The following is a 16,595-nucleotide window of genomic DNA, read 5'->3' as shown; positions in this document are numbered from 1 at the left end:
TACCTTTAACTAAATGTCATTATTAATAGTTAATGATATTCATCTCTGCAAAGACACTGATCATGTTAATGATTTCTCACAATCAATATCAACAATGATTTAACAAGATCGGGAACAGATGAATATCAATATGCAACACTTTATTTCTAGATTTTGTCTTAGTGCAAGTGTTTTTCAAATTGAAATAAATGTTCAAACCATTTTAAAATGATCACTTCTCCAACAGTCCTAGGAAATCACAATGTCCCATTTTTACCAGCCACTGACATTTTTTAACAAATCATGAATTACTTTGCACCACGTTTGTACAAATAATAATCATGTAAAATACAAAAATAAACTTTCAGATTTTAAAATAAATATGAGCCTGGTCCTGCTCAAGGTTTCTTCCTGTTAAAGGGGAGATTTTCCTGTTGATTGTTAGGGATCAGGCCCTGGGATTCTTCATAGCACCAAGTTTGACTACAACAGACATTACAAATAAAGATGATTTGATTTGATTTAAAAATAAAACAACTGCGCCTGAAAATGAAGCAGAAGCAATAAAAACCACACACCAGCGAAGCTTTCGAAGAATCTCAGATATTGATGAAAAATTCTGGAAATCATGATGGAGAGATATTTTTCTCACGGCTCAAATTCCACAGCTATTAAGTGATTAAATGGATTTAATGGTGATATTCTGGAGTCCACATTTCAGGTGAAGTTACACTGGGGAACAATTTGAAAATATCCTGTTGAAATTATTCTAAATTATTCTGATTAAAAAAAAATTGGCACGCTGATTCCAAAATTACAGTCATTTCCCCCCCAGCCCGTGAAGTTTTGAAAGCTTCTCCTCCAGATCAGCAAATTTCCCCTAATGAGCTGGAGTCAGACTGGCCAGCTGATGACAACTGGATCAGCTCCGTTGGTGCCGTCACCATTAAGAGGTGTGTGCAGCCCCCAAAAGGTCAGAACTGTCAATATCCTATAGGGACACTTTGAACCAGAGGGGATCCTATAGATCAAAAAGTTGACCCAGTTTGATTCCGCAGCCAAAAACGAACATCTGTCAGACGAACTCCAGTTGTTTCCCAGTATTTCAGTTCAAACGTGGACCAAATTGTTCTGAAGAGAGGCGCCTGTGCTGGATATGACGCGATCCAACCACGAACACGTGACGTGTAGAGGAAGAAGAAGCGAAAGTGAAAGTTCTCAACTTCGGGCTCCATCTGGACTGACCGAGCCCTGATGGAAAACCTCTAATATTCAGGTAGCATTTGGTTCTTTCACTGCTGTCGTCTCGAATCAATGTTCCGCTGCGAGATGCGGCTTAATAAGCTGCGTGTGCGCAATGAGCGTGCGCGTGTTTCGGACGCACATTGCGGCTGGTCGACGGGAATGTTGTGACGGATGATCAAACTTTGTAGCGTGTTTCCTCTAACTGCGTTTTCCGCTAACCCTGAGCCAACATTTTAGAGGGTGAGGAAGCACATTTTAATACTCACAATAAGTCGACAATATTATTTGCAGTTAGTGGAAAAATCCACGGAAAGAGGGACACAAACGCGACAGTTTTAGCCTCCTCTCTTTGTCCCTCCACCAGGGGGACAATCAATCCTTTATTTAAAAAAGGAGAGTATGTAAAGAGGGAGAGATCAAGGCATTCCATTTTATTGTTTTAACAACTGGTTCTTTGTGGAATATGAATTTGTTATTATGGATTTATGAAATGTGTTCTGTTTTGAATAAAGCAGTCAAGAAAACGAAACGAAACCTAAACCCATGGTGTTTTGATATTTTTGGTCCTGTACATGTGGTCAGAAAAGATTAGTCTGAGCAGAATTGGGTGTTTTTTGCCCTTTGCTGTGTGTCATCTATTCTATTCAGCATGTTGGGTTGCTTGACTTCTGTTGGGTTGTGGCAACTTGATCATCACTTCTGAGATATTGACACACCTTTTTCCTGAGGCTGGCTCCAATGCTGCCAACACACCTGGCCATGGATATGGTGGGACTTCTGTGATGAGTGGGGTCAGAGGTGGTGGACAAGCTCTGCTCCAAAACAAGCTTGCTAGATATGTTTGGGATCTCCTCCGCCACAACCACCAGCTGCAACTAGTAGCTGTGCACGCCATGCAGAGTTTTGACCTCTAGGTCAGGCTACAGATGTTTTTTCCAGCACCATCATGTGTTGGTGAGAAACATGATGCGCCTGATCAAAAAAAGCTGCTTGTAATCTGACAGACGAGCCATGATGAGATGTCAAGGTGCGTTGTTGAAAATGAAGATCCTCTTCTTGGAATCCTGTCTGAGATGACAGAAGATGATGCTGCATTTGACCCACTTTGATGATGTGATGACGTATTTCTGTTTAGTTTTGAATGCATTCTCATCTTATTTGTTGAATTTAATGTTGAGAACTGACATCTTGAAAGAATTTAGGTTTTCTTGTAAACCATAACCAGATAAAAAATGATTTAATTTGTATTTGTGTGCGTCCGTCTAATGCCACCGCACCTTTTGAAACACCCAGGAGAAACATTTTTTCCACAACTATTTTATATTTAACATGGTGTAAACTTTTAAAATGTCCCAAAACTTTTTTCCAATTGTTATGTGGCCTGTATGATGTACAGGGTGACATCATATAATAGATTTTGATGTGAATGAGCCGACAATACGTCATTGGACAGACCTCTGCTCGTCTTCATGCTGAGAATCATGTTCTTTAATCTTCTTTTCTGTGTCAGCAGACTGTTCCTGCTTAACCATTTAGACTCACATTTAAAAATGAGCGAATGTGTGATGGAAGAGGAAGAGAGAGCAAAGTCCGTAGTGTCCAGCTGTGTGTCCATGAAGAGCGACAGGTCCAAAGAGCACCCTGAAAACTTTGGTATTGGACCTCAAGGCTCACCTTTAAAGTAAGGTTTTCTGAACCACATAACTCTGCCTTAGAACATTTCACAACCATACAAAACATCATTTTGTGGGTATTAGCTTCTACTATCGTGAAAAATGAAATTCATCAGCTCTTTAAAATGAAACGGTGCACAGTCCTTTCACCATGTTGGCCTGTGGAAAACCAGTGTTGTCGGCCCGATGGACCAGCGTCCCCATCGTTGCCGGACCACCGTTGGCCACCAGTTGGGTTTTGGGATCAAAGTGGGGGCGTTTCCTGTATCCGGTTCTCCTCACGGATCCATGACTACAACATGTTGCTGCAAGTGCAGAGACGTTTGCTCTGGAAAGAACTTTAGAGCACATTCAGTGCTGCAGGATGAGGGGCTGGAAAAGGTGCCAGTTCTTTTCTCACTGCAGGGAACAGTTAAAAAAGCAGCTTAAACTCTGAAAACATGAAAATGATACAGAGACATCATTGATTGATTGATTCAGTTGTTATCCAGAATGGATTAGAAATGTTCCTGTTTGATAAAAATGCAGTGAATTGGGATTATTGAACTCCAACCTCTACAGATTATTTACCTTCATCACAGTCTCATCACTATTTCTGATGTTTCCTCAGGATGGACGAGGACAGAGCAGAGTCCACAGTGCCCAGCTGTGTGTCCCTGAAGAGTGACTGGTCCAAAATAATATAATAAACTTCAGAAGTTCAGAGGAAATGTAAGAAAACTAAAGCGTGATGATGTGTTTGTGTGGCAGCTGTTAGTCACATTAACAGCAGCAGGTTGTGAGTTTATTATTGGAGATGTTTAACACTTAAACCTCAGACACTCATATAGTTACAGACTTAATGTGAATATTGTTGATTAGAAACAAGAATCAGGTTTAAACTGAAAGATGAATTCATACATAAATGCTGGAACAATATTGAGTCTTGATCAGGTTCTTTCATCCTATAAATCAAAGGACTAATAGAGATGTGTTTCATAGTGAGAGGGGGGAGCACATCCTATCAAACTGGGACCAGGCAGCTCCACCAGGAGAGTCCTCTTGTTCACAATCTGGAAGCAGATCTGGAGATGCTGAAATGAAGCCCAAACAAAGTAAAACTGTTCAATATGAGATTTAATTTGTGATGTCATGAATTTGGAGTTGTGTTGATGATTTATTATAGATGGAAATCATTGGTTTACTTATGTTCAGGAAGTGATCTGCAGGAGGTGATAGAAGGTCATAAGATGAGTCTGAAGAGAAGATGTGAACATGTGACTGAAGGAACTCATGAAGCAGGAAGTGGAACCCTGCTGAACACGATCTACACTGAGCTCTACATCACTGAGGGACAAAGTGAGGAGGTGGACACACAACATGAGGTGAGACAGCTTGAGAGAACCTCCAAGAAGAACATCCAGGACACTCCAATCAAGTGCCAGGACATCTTCAAAGTCTTATCTGAGCAACAGAGACACATCAGAGTGGTTCTGACCAACGGTGTCGCCGGCGTTGGAAAAACCTTCTCAGTGCAGAAGTTCAGTCTGGACTGGGCAGAAGGTTTGGAGAACCAAGACATCAGTCTGGTGCTTCCGCTCTCATGGAGGGAGCTGAACTTGATCAGAGATGAGCAGCACAGTCTTCTCTCACTGCTTCATGTTTTCCATCCAACATTACAGAAGATCAGAGCAGACGATCTGACTGTCTGGAAACTTCTGTTCATCTTTGATGGCCTGGATGAAAGCAGATTTTCACTGGGTTTCAACAAGCATCAGGTCATCTCTGATGTCACACAAGTATCGTCCGTTGGCGTGCTCCTGGTGAACCTCATCCAGGGGAACCTGCTTCCCTCAGCTCTCATCTGGATCACCTCCAGACCTGCAGCAGCCCATCAGATTCCTCCCTCGTGTGTTGACAGGATCACAGAAGTACGAGGCTTCACTGACTCCCAGAAGGAGGAGTACTTCAGGAGGAGGTTCAGTGATGAAGATCTGTCCAAGAGAATCATCTCACACATCAAGGCCTCCAGGAGCCTCCACATCATGTGTCTGATCCCAGTTTTCTGCTGGATCACTGCTATAGTTCTGGAGGACATGATGACCAGAGACCAGAGAGGAGAGCTGCCCAAAACCCTGACTGACCTCTACTCACACTTCCTGAGGGTTCAGATAAAGAGGAAGAAGCAGAAGTATGGAGGAAAGCAGAGACCAGGGAAACTGACTGAGGCTGACAAAGAACTCCTTCTGAAGTTGGGTCGGCTGGCGTTTGAACATCTGGAGAAAGGAAACATCATGTTCTACTCAGAAGACCTGGAGCGATGTGGACTGGACGTCTCCGAGGTGTCGGTGTACTCAGGAGTTTGTACAGAGATCTTCAAAAGAGAGAGTGTGATCTTCCAGAAATCAGTCTACTGCTTTGTTCATCTGAGCGTTCAGGAGTTTCTGGCTGCCGTCTACATATTCCACCGTTACACCAGGAAAGACACAGTGGTTATAAGTCAGTTCCTAGAATATTCTGAACCAATCCGCTATTCCAGGTTTTCATGGTTGTTCACAAAAACGATCCAGTCACATCTCTTGATGACTTCCTCAGGAGAGCACTAATGAAATCTCTCAAAAGTAAAAATGGCCACCTGGACTTGTTTGTTCGCTTCCTTCATGGTCTCTCTCTGGAGTCCAATCAGAGGATCTTGGGTGGACTGTTGGATCAGAGGAACAGCCACCCAGAAACCATCCAGAAGGTCCTCAACAACCTGAAGGAGGAGAACAGTGATGAATTCTCCCCAGACAGAAGCATCAACATCTTCCACTGTTTGATGGAGATGAAGGATCAGTCAGTCCATCAGGAGATCCAAGAGTTCCTGAAGTCAGGGAAGAAATCAGAGAGGAAACTGTCAGTGATCCACTGTTCAGCTCTGGCCTACCTGCTGCAGATGTCAGAGGAGGTTCTGGATGAGCTGAACCTGCAGCAGTACAACACCTCAGTGGAGGGACGATGTCGCCTGATTCCAGCTGTGAGGAACTGCAGGAAGGTCGTGTAAGTAAAGATTTTTGGGGCCGGACATCGGCGTTTAAATCAAGCGAGTGGATCATGTCAGGCAGCAATACCCCCTCTAGTGGTCATTCCTTCAATTCTTTATCTCCATTGCAGCGTCCATAAATTAAAAACAACAACAATTCATCCAGAAATGTTCAACACTGGCTGGATATAAGTTCAAAGTTCAATCCAGACAAACCAACATAAGGCAGGAATAATAGGAGCTTAACTGACTATCATGAAATTACTGTCATGTCATTAAATAACTTTTGTTTGTTTGTATACATCGTATTCTAACGACAGAAAAACACATTTTAACTAATGACACGTGACTATTTTGCTTCATTTGTTCAACGTAAAAACAGCCGGCCTCGTTGGTTTAAATGGGTGTTTTAGGTCTTTGTGGCGGTTCCGTTTGGAGCCTTTATGTGACCCACAAAGTTGTTTGAGCCTTTCCACACCCGTTAGGTGGCAACTTCATCACTAGCAACAAAAGGTGCAGTGAAAATGATTTGAAGGAAAACAGGCAGATATAACAGAAGCTGAGGGCAATCGATGCAACCAGAGACTCTGATGTCATCGATCGGATCGCTGAATTAAGACTTGACGCACGATCCTACAAATTGGATGAAATGCAAAATATCCAAAGAGCCGATAGACAGATAAAAAGATGCACGTTTCTTTAAACCATTTGCTACAATCATTTTAAATATTGAGTAATTATGAGCTGTTCTAAAATAAGACAAATGTTGAGAATAATTCAGTTGCATTTCAGATCTGATGGTCGTTCAAACTGTTGCTCTACGGTGTTGAATTTAGCTTTTCCAGGAAATGAGCTACATTTGTGTTGAGGTAGATTCTCAGATAAGTTGATGAGAAATCCCAAAGTTTGACTCACTATTTTTGTTTCATACACAACAGACTGTATGGTAGTTTACTTTCAAATAGTCATTGGGAAGTTGTGGCCTCAGCAATGACGTCAAACCCTTCTCATCTACGGGAGCTGAGCTTAAGCAAGAACCAAAGCCTGAGAGATGCCGACGTAAAGTTACTGTCTTCTGCAATGATGCATCCAAACTGCAGACTGGAGAGGCTCAGGTCAGGAGGCCTCTGGTGGTCTTTCCTAAATTTCTTTACATTTTCTGCTTTTCTCTTCATTTTCATATTTAGAAATGTGTTTTTATTTGCCCCATTTATTCCTTTTCCAGGCTGTGGCGCTGCAGTTTATCAAAGATCAGCTGTGACTCTCTGGCCTCGGCGCTGAGGTCCAATCCCTCCCATCTGAGGGTTCTGGACCTGAGTGAGACCGAGCTGAAGGATCCAGCAGTGAAGCTGCTCTGTGGTGCTCTCCAGGATCCTCTCTGTGAGCTGGAGACTCTCAGGTCAGTCAGAGATGATCCAGTACTTTCCCAGGTGTAACTAGTTAGACAATAAATGTTTACGTGTTTGATTTTTATTTGTCTTCTCTCAAAATAATTGTTATTTTAGCCTATGGCGCTGCAGTTTATCAGAGATCAGCTGTGGCTCTCTGGCCTCGGCGCTGAGGTCCAATCCCTCCCATCTGAGGGTTCTGGAGCTGAACTACAACAGTCTAAGGATTCAGGAGTGAAGCGGCTCTGTTCTGGACTGGCGAGTCCAAACTGTAAACTGGAGAGGCTCAGGTCAGTCTTCATTTTTCTACCTATATACCAGCTGCTAAGATGGTGAAGTGAGGCTGTTCTCAACACTGCTGTGATGCACCACATTAAAAAAATTCCTTGGAATATCGTGAATTCAGGTCTGACCCAACTAAGAACTAACGTAGGTTTAGTACTGACGCAGATAACATGCAGACCTGCTCCGTATAACCTTATCCTGCATTTTTCAGATTAGAACACTGCAGTTTATCAGAGATCAGCTGGGCTCTCTGGCCTCGGCGCTGAGGTCCAATCCTTCCCATCTCAGAAAACTGGACCTGAGTTGGAACCAGCTGCAGGATTCAGGAGTGAAGCTGCTCTGTGGTTTTCTCCAGGATCCAAACTGCCGACTGGAAACTCTGGGGTAAACACCATTCTCAAAAATGTCCATTATTCCATCCGAGGGTCCTCACACTTTCTGAGTGTGTGTGTTGTGCCCAGTTCCTTCAGGAGGAGGGCCACACGGGGACCACTTATTCATGATAAATTGATTTAAGGACAATGAAAAAGCCGACAGATGGTAACCAAAATTAGACAAAACTAGGTGAGGGTGCCTGGTAGACACCAGCCAACGAGGAGGGAGATGGTGAGGGAGACAGGAAGTCATCTAAGACAGGTTGTGCCTTTAAAGATGAGCCACAGGTGAGATGGATCTCCATGATGAGATGGGAGGGAAAGAGGTGGGAGAACCTGGGAAGAGTGAGGGCCAGAACAATATATATTCTCCTTTGGAACAGTGCAAACCTGAGAGGTTGGAATTGTGGTAATTACATATTACTATCATTTTTTAACCTGTAACTAAATTAAATATTTACAGATCATGCCTTTGATTAACCTTTCAGATGAATACTGGTTTCACTTATAACCTTATAAAAGTTTCCCTTCTGTATTAGATTAAGGTGCTGCAGGTTATCAAAGATCAGCTGTGACTCTCTGGCCTCGGCGCTGAGGTCCAATCCCTCCCATCTCAGAGAACTGGACCTGATAGGGAACCAGCTGCAGGATTCAGGAGTGAAGCTGCTCTGTGGTTTTCTCCACTTTCCAAACTGCCGACTGGAAACTCTGAGGTAAACACCATTCTCAAAAATGTCCATTATTCCATCCGAGGGTCCTCACACTTTCTGAGTGTGTGTGTTGTGCCCAGTTCCTTCAGGAGGGAGGGCCACACGGGGACCACTTATTCATGATAAATTGATTTAAGGACAATGAAAAAGCCGACAGATGGTAACCAAAATTAGACAAAACTAGGTGAGGGTGCCTGGTAGACACCAGCCAACGGGGAGGGAGATGGTGAGGGAGACAGGAAGTCATCTAAGACAGGTTGTGCCTTTAAAGATGAGCCACAGGTGAGATGGATCTCCATGATGAGATGGGAGGGAAAGAGGTGGGAGAACCTGGGAAGAGTGAGGGCCAGAACAATATATATTCTCCTTTGGAACAGTGCAAACCTGAGAGGTTGGAATTGTGGTCATTACATATTACTATCATTTTTTAACCTGGAACTAAATTAAATATTACAGATCATGCCTTTGATTAACCTTTCAGATGAATACTGGTTTCACTTAGAACCTTATAAAAGTTTCCCTTCTTTATTTAGATTAGAGCGCTGCAGTTTATCAGAGATCAGCTGTGGCTCTCTGGCCTCGGCGCTGAGGTCCAATCCCTCCCATCTCAGAGAACTGGACCTGAGTGGGAACCAGCTGCAGGATTCAGGAGTGAAGCTGCTCTGTGATTTTCTCCACTTTCCAAACTGCCGACTGGAAACTCTGAGGTAAACACCATTCTCAAAAATGTCCATTATTCCATCCGAGGGTCCTCACACTTTCTGAGTGTGTGTTGTGCCCAGTTCCTTCAGGAGGGAGGGCCACACGGGGACCACTTATTCATGATAAATTGATTTAAGGACAATGAAAAAGCCGACAGATGGTAACCAAAATTAGACAAAACTAGGTGAGGGTGCCTGGTAGACACCAGCCAACGAGGAGGGAGATGGTGAGGGAGACAGGAAGTCATCTAAGACAGGTTGTGCCTTTAAAGATGAGCCACAGGTGAGATGGATCTCCATGATGAGATGGGAGGGAAAGAGGTGGAAGAACCTGGGAAGAGTGAGGGCCAGAACAATATATATTCTCCTTTGGAACAGTGCAAACCTGAGAGGTTGGAATTGTGGTAATTACATATTACTATCATTTTTTAACCTGTAACTAAATTAAATATTTACAGATCATGCCTTTGATTAACCTTTCAGATGAATACTGGTTTCACTTATAACCTTATAAAAGTTTCCCTTCTTTATTTAGATTAAGGCTCTGCAGCTTATCAGAGATCAGCTGTGGCTCTCTGGCCTCGGCGCTGAGGTCCAATCCCTCCCATCTCAGAAAACTGGACCTGAGTGGGAACCAGCTGAAGGATTCAGGAGTGAAGCTGCTGTCTGATCTCGTAGAGAATCCACACTTTGGGCTGGAGACATTGATTCAGTAGCTGGTTGTAGCCGGTCAACTCCCGCTCATCTGCTGCATCACTCACTGACCACTGGTGAAGAACATCTGTGGAAACATCTGCCGTCTACTCCCTCCATAGATGAAGAATTCAGTTTTTAAAAAGCGCTGGTGGACTTTCAGGAGATCAGTCGATGGTCGACAAAGCAGAAGCAGCTTCGCCTTGAAGTTAAATTAGTTCCTGGTATCACACAATGCATCTTTATAAAGTTCTAAATGGCTCCTCGGCCACTCTTAGAAGCATGAAAACATTCTCTTAATTGTCTCTTCAAATGTCTGTATTATACGTTACTATTTTACATCATGCCTTCAGAATCTTTAGGGTTTAGTATTTACTGTCTCTGTGACATGGAGCATTGGAATATTTCAGCTGCAGCCAGCAAAAACCCATCAGAATGACGGCTATCGGTGGGAACCGCAGGTCATTTGACTTTAGTCAGTCTGTTCAATGTTATAGGATTTATTGCAATCTAATAAAAACTTTGAATAAATGTGGGAAATAGGAAATAAAAAGAAGCAAAATGACCAAATAAAACTCCCATGAATACTGTAAATTTAAAGATGTCAAGAATGGAATATCATCTTAAATTTAATCAAACATAAAGGGAAAAGGCCTCCTTTAAGTTTACTGCAAAAATAAACACAAAATCAAGAGCGACATGCGCCAAAAACGTCTCATTCTCTCTTCTGTCTCCACTCATTCTTTTATATTCTCTTAAGATATTATTAAAAGGTGCAGCCTCAGTTACGGGTGCTATTTCTGTATTTAACACATACATCAGGCACTCCGGATTATAGGGCATGGTAAAACATAGCGCTACCATAGCTTAAAACATGCATGCTAGCGCGTATTTAGCAATTTTGCGAAAGCCGGCAGGTCGAACAACCGACAACAATGTTTCCAAAATTAAAACTTTGGTATTTTTCATATTTTGTTATTAAGCCCCGGAGGGCTGAAGCAGGACCGCTGTTAAAAATGTATCAGTCCGCGCTTCCAGTTCTGGTGCAACGTCCAGTTCTAAATGTATGAATCCGCGTATTGACGTTTCAACGCCCCATCAGTAAACGGAGAGATTTGGATATAGTCCCCCTGAGGTGGTGTTTTTAGAGCAGTTCTTAACAACTTTCTCTTTGCCTGATAAGAGGTCCAAACATTATTTCACTTTCCTATAAAATACTCTAAAATTTGCCATTCAAGATCAGATACCACCAGGTATAATTCATCCTCTAAATTTTCACAATTTCTTATTCTGTCAGGCTGTTTTTAAACCTTTGGCAACATCAAATAAAGCACTCAACTGGTATTATGCCAGGCTGGTTTACATCACATTAAAGAAGCCAGCAGAAATAAAGCACAACAGTTACACAGACTACGCAAAATAATATAGAGGATATAAAAAACAGTGTTGAGATGGGTTTGTGTCACTTTAGTAAAATCAAAGCATTTTTCTTTATGTGCCAGCAATGAACACAATCTAAGAAGTCTTTGACACTAAACATATGGAGCTCCTATAGAACAAACTAAAGATTTGTTGTTATTAAGATAAAGAAATGCAACATTTCCCCCAGAGAAACAATGGCGATGGAAAAAGCCCTGGCTGTGTGTGAGCATCACAGCAGGCGTGGGTTCTCCTCTCTGGAGTCATGCGGGGCTCCTTTGAAGGGCAGATGAGGAGGTTGGTTACAGATTCCCCTCAGAAAGATGATTACGGTGCCAAAGGTCATCACCGGGGTAACCAGGAAGAGGCAGAGTCGGTCTACTGTACGAGCGATGCCGCTCCAGTTATCCTTCTCCTGTCAGGACCAGACATTTACGCCACTTTTGATCTTTTTAAATCAGACTTTGGGTTGAGGACTCTGTTTGAACCCTCTGAGCTCATTGTCGTCGTTCTTGTTGCGCATGTGTTTAATGATGTAGTGGCTCCATCCACAGCCGGCTTGATCTCTGCGTACAGCTGATGGCTCGCTCCTCCCTCTTCTTGTGGTTTCACAGCTCCACACAGACACCAAAGCTCAGAACTCAAATGAAGCTACTGATGCTTCTATATCTCATGTGTTTAAATGTTTCTGGAAACGTCCTGGCAGCGTGTGTGACTCGTGTCACCAGTCCGTGTCTCCCAGACTGTTTCTCAAACATCAGCTCACTGCGGGACTTCACACTGTCGTACTCCTCAGCCGAGGCAATGGAGCCCACTGAGCTGGATCGCCGCGGTAACGCTCCATCCCAGCACGGCTCTGCCTCAGCAGGGCGGGACATGCGCAAGATGCGGGGTAATCGCTGGAGGAAGAGCTGGCAGAAAAAGAAAACAGGATTTGGAACACTGATACTGATGTGTGTATGTGTCTGTGTGTTATAGTGGAAAAACCACATGTTCATTGTCATGACCACTTGGCTCCGAATGACCACAACATAAACGGGGAGACCAAGCACTTTTAACAAAAAGGGATTTATTGAAAAGTAAAGTGAACAGTCAATAGTAACGGTGAAAGCAGTAGGGTGCAACAGGGTATAATCAGAATCCAACGAGGGTAATCCCAACGAGGCTTTAACAACGGGACTTAAACCCAGACGTTAGGCCACCTAGTGGGCCGTCACATCATATATCCTCTTTCATACGTTATTAAGTCATATGTTCATATATCCTCTTTCATAAGTTATTAAGTCATATGTTCATATATCCTCTTTCATATGTTATTAAGTCACATGTTCATATATCCTCTTTCATAAGTTATTAAGTCATATGTTCATATATCCTCTTTCATATGTTATTAAGTCACAGGTTCATATATCCTGTTTCATATGTTATTAAGTCACATGTTCATATATCCTGATGTTCATCTGTTCAACAAAGGGACAACAGGATGTGTGTGTCTTACCTGTTTGGTCCACTCAGACATGACGTGCGTGCTCGGCGTCCTGAAGTGGAGGTTGAGGACGACCACACAGTTCAGCACCACCACCGTCACCACCACCATGATGAACATCAAATATCTTCAACGCACAAACACACTCAGATGTTTTCCATTTTTTAAATCTCAGCTGGTTGTCACCTGGTTCTGCAGCCCTAATGTATATATAGTTTGGAGAAGCAGAATATATCTGATTCAGAGTTAAAGTGATGTGGAGTAAATGGTGCGTTTACCTACTTCACAATAAGAGGAACGGACGTGGATGTTTCTGGAGCCTTTGAGAGATCAAGAGTAGGAAGACAGACTGAGCGAGCAGCACCGAGATGGACAGTGTCATCTTCTCACCACCTACACACACACACACACATTTTTATTATCCTTTATAAAATATATTCAAAAATCTGTTGGGGAGCTAATTAATGTTTCTCCATTAATGGCGGCCCCTCAGCTCCGCCCACTACCGATGTGTTTGCTGCTTTATTAGCTGTGTTGTCCCGTGCTGACGTGATATTCAGCTATAATGTCTGATTCTTTGGGTGCTGTTGAAGGTTAACTCAGTTCATGTAGTTGTGATTCTGAAAAGGTCCCAGACTGTTAATCTGCCTGACGCTGGCTTCAATACGTTCTGTGACTCTGCACTGACTGTCTGCGGCAACATGGGAAATGCAGTTCAGAATTTAAAAAGCCTGTTTTCCTACTGGGAGAGTTTAGCTGCACCATGCATTTTATTTTTGCACCTTTTTCTCCTCTCATATGTGTTTAGATTCTATAAAATCTTGACTCAGCTCAGTTTAAACCATCCTGTCAGAGTTCGTCTGCGTTTCAAACAACAATGAAAAATCCTGCCCGTGCATACGTGAATTTGAGCGTGCAGTTCTGCCAGTCAAAGGGGAAATATTTGACGCTGATGGAGCAGGACGATCTGAAGATGGCGGGTGGTAACCAGTAGCAGAGACCTGTTGAATCCACCAGAACGTTGCAGTAGTAGGCCACGTTGAATTGGGCATCGTTGCTGAGGAGGTGGTTGTACACACACGGAAATATATTAAACATAACGAATTCAAGTATAAATAACAGGACAAGTGATACTTGTTCATTGTTATGACCATTTGATCATGTTAAAGGGGTTGAAACCATATTTTGAAAGATAAAGGCGGTGTTTGATTAGAAACTCTTTCTGAACTCTGGTGCTCTGAAACATCTCCGCTTCCATTTTCAGCGGTATTGATAATAAAAACATTATCAACAACGTCAAATCATTCATCCATCCAAATCGTTGTCCTGTTGGACCACCAAAGGACAAACACTTTCCATTTAGCACGGACAAAAGAATCCAAATCCTGTTTAGCAATAAAGCTCGGCTCCATTCTCAGGTTTGTAGGTGCAGCATGAAGTCAGGCCCACTGCTGCTTTCTGCAGCTTTAGGAGAACAAGAATAGATTTTATCAGCAGACGGTGAGAATAAACAAGTGGAGTTTGTTCCTGATTTTAGCGGGAACCTCTGCACAGGTAAAGCTAACACAACCAGCTGGATCAAATTAGACACACAACAGACAGTAGATGGGGCCAAAGAGTAAAGATGCTTTTTGTAAAAATAATAATAGAAATAAATAAATAAACGATACAGCTGAGGCTGAAAGTGTCTGAAATAGTCTAATAGTTTAATTATTTATCCCTCTTCACATTAAACAAGACTTTAAAATTCCTCTTCTGTGATTAAGAAGCTCACCCATTTTCCGCATGTCAAGCTTTGCCTCCGTTCAGAGGTTCTGGCTTCAACCATAAACTATTCTAAAAACGGAATAATTAAAATAAGAAAAAGAATAATCTTAGAATAAGAAAGGGATTGCAAAGTACACAGTCACAGATTCTCAATTTAATTTTTATGCTTATTTTTGTGAATATATTTTAGATTTGATATTTTTTTAAATTTGAAACTTTACTGTGTTTCCTTATGTGTTTATCTGCTTTGTTATGTTATGACTGAGGATCAAAACATTTTTACATGTACATTTTGGCATAAGTTAAATTACATTTGTGTAATGCTAATAGTTTAATATCATACAGTGTAAATATTTGCATGAGGAAGTTTATGTAATGATTGGGTATAAATAAAGTTGATGAGTCTTTATATTTATATTTTATGTCCTTTTAGTTTTTGCGAGGATGACAGAAACGGGAACCTTTGGGCAGGTCCTGTGAAGCTGGACACGTCAGTGATTGAGAAGTGGAAGGAAAACGACCCTTAAATAGCTTTTTAGGACTTAAATGGCAGATATCACAGAAAAAGAGCTCATCAATAACTGTAAATGAGCCAGACTTGCTGGTCAAACCAGGCTTTTGGAGGAAATCTGGTTTTTTAAATGCATTTCTTTAAACTCTTAGAACACAGAGGAACTCTTGTATTGGGGGCAGAAAAGGTACATTTTTACTGGTAAAATTCAGTCAAAAGAGCACTAAAAGCATGAATAAACTGAATCATGTAGATTCTAATGACATAAGCTGGAGCTCCTACAGTTACAGCCCATAATGAGACTGCAACTGTTTCTGTGAAAGTGAACTTTTATACAGTTTACATTCTGCAGATTTCTGTCCAATTTCAATGCAAACATTCAGGTTAATCGATATAATAGAAATCTGTTACACATCATGGATCAGTCAGTAATCTTGGACACAGCAACGTTTAATCCTGGATCACTGCTCCATATATTTAAATGAACAAAGACGGCTGATACTGATTTAAGACAGAATTTGTGCATTTTGATGATCACATTCATCGGATTTTTAACCACTGATGGAAACATCCTGATTCATTTAAATCAGGGGTGTCAACGTCAAATGGACGGAGGGCCAAATAAAAAATGTAGCTCCAAGCGAGGGCCAGACTGATCCAATGTTCATTGAAACATTTTAAAATGACCGCATGTAGTCTAGTGCAGGGGTCACCAACCTTTCTGAGACGGAGAGCTACTTCCTGGGTACTGAATCATGTGAAGGGCTACCAGTTTGATACACACTTCTGAAATAGCCAATTTGCTCAATTTACCTTTAACTAAATGTCATTATTAATAGTTAATGATATTCATCTCTGCAAAGACACTGATCATGTTAATGATTTCTCACAATCAATATCAACAATGATTTAACAAGATCGGGAACAGATAAATATCAATATGCAACACTTTATTTCTAGATTTTGTCTTAGTGCAAGTGTTTTTCAAATTGAAATAAATGTTCAAACCATTTTAAAATGATCACTTCTCCAACAGTCCTAGGAAATCACAATGTCCCATTTTTACCAGCCACTGACATTTTTAACAAATCATGAATTACTTTGCACCACGTTTGTACAAATAATAAATCATGTAAAATACAAAAATAAACTTTCAGATTTTAAAATAAATCTGATTACATTTTGAACTTCACACTTCAGTCTGCAGATTTTTTCACATGAACATTTTAACATAAACAATTGTTCCATTTTACAAACACATGTAACAAATTCTGAAGGAGACACCAAATCTGGTGTCCGTTTCTTTGTCCGTTGGGGGGAAGCCTGGCGTTGCTGCGGTTACCAGTGTGTTGTCCTCTGGTGG

General features: G+C 41.8%; 1 protein-coding gene across 1 annotated transcript; it reads left to right on the top strand.

Moving 5' to 3' along the window:
- The first annotated feature begins 1,263 nt into the window (after positions 1-1,263).
- Positions 1,264-7,776, top strand: LOC130520558 (NLR family CARD domain-containing protein 3-like). Its single transcript, XM_057024249.1, has 9 exons — positions 1,264-2,251; positions 2,738-2,905; positions 3,508-3,608; positions 3,879-3,991; positions 4,092-5,365; positions 5,416-5,915; positions 6,837-7,013; positions 7,124-7,297; positions 7,404-7,776. The coding sequence occupies exons 4-9, from the start codon at positions 3,976-3,978 to the stop codon at positions 7,522-7,524; spliced, it is 2,262 nt and encodes a 753-aa protein (XP_056880229.1). The 5' UTR covers positions 1,264-2,251; positions 2,738-2,905; positions 3,508-3,608; positions 3,879-3,975; the 3' UTR covers positions 7,525-7,776.
- Positions 7,777-16,595: the final 8,819 nt, after the last annotated feature.

This window comes from Takifugu flavidus, unplaced genomic scaffold, assembly GCF_003711565.1.
Source record: "Takifugu flavidus isolate HTHZ2018 unplaced genomic scaffold, ASM371156v2 ctg423, whole genome shotgun sequence".
In the NCBI taxonomy this organism is placed as follows: Eukaryota; Metazoa; Chordata; class Actinopteri; order Tetraodontiformes; family Tetraodontidae; genus Takifugu; species Takifugu flavidus.
The sequence above is the reverse complement of the archived record's forward strand: the minus strand, read 5'-3'. Positions and strand labels throughout refer to the sequence as shown.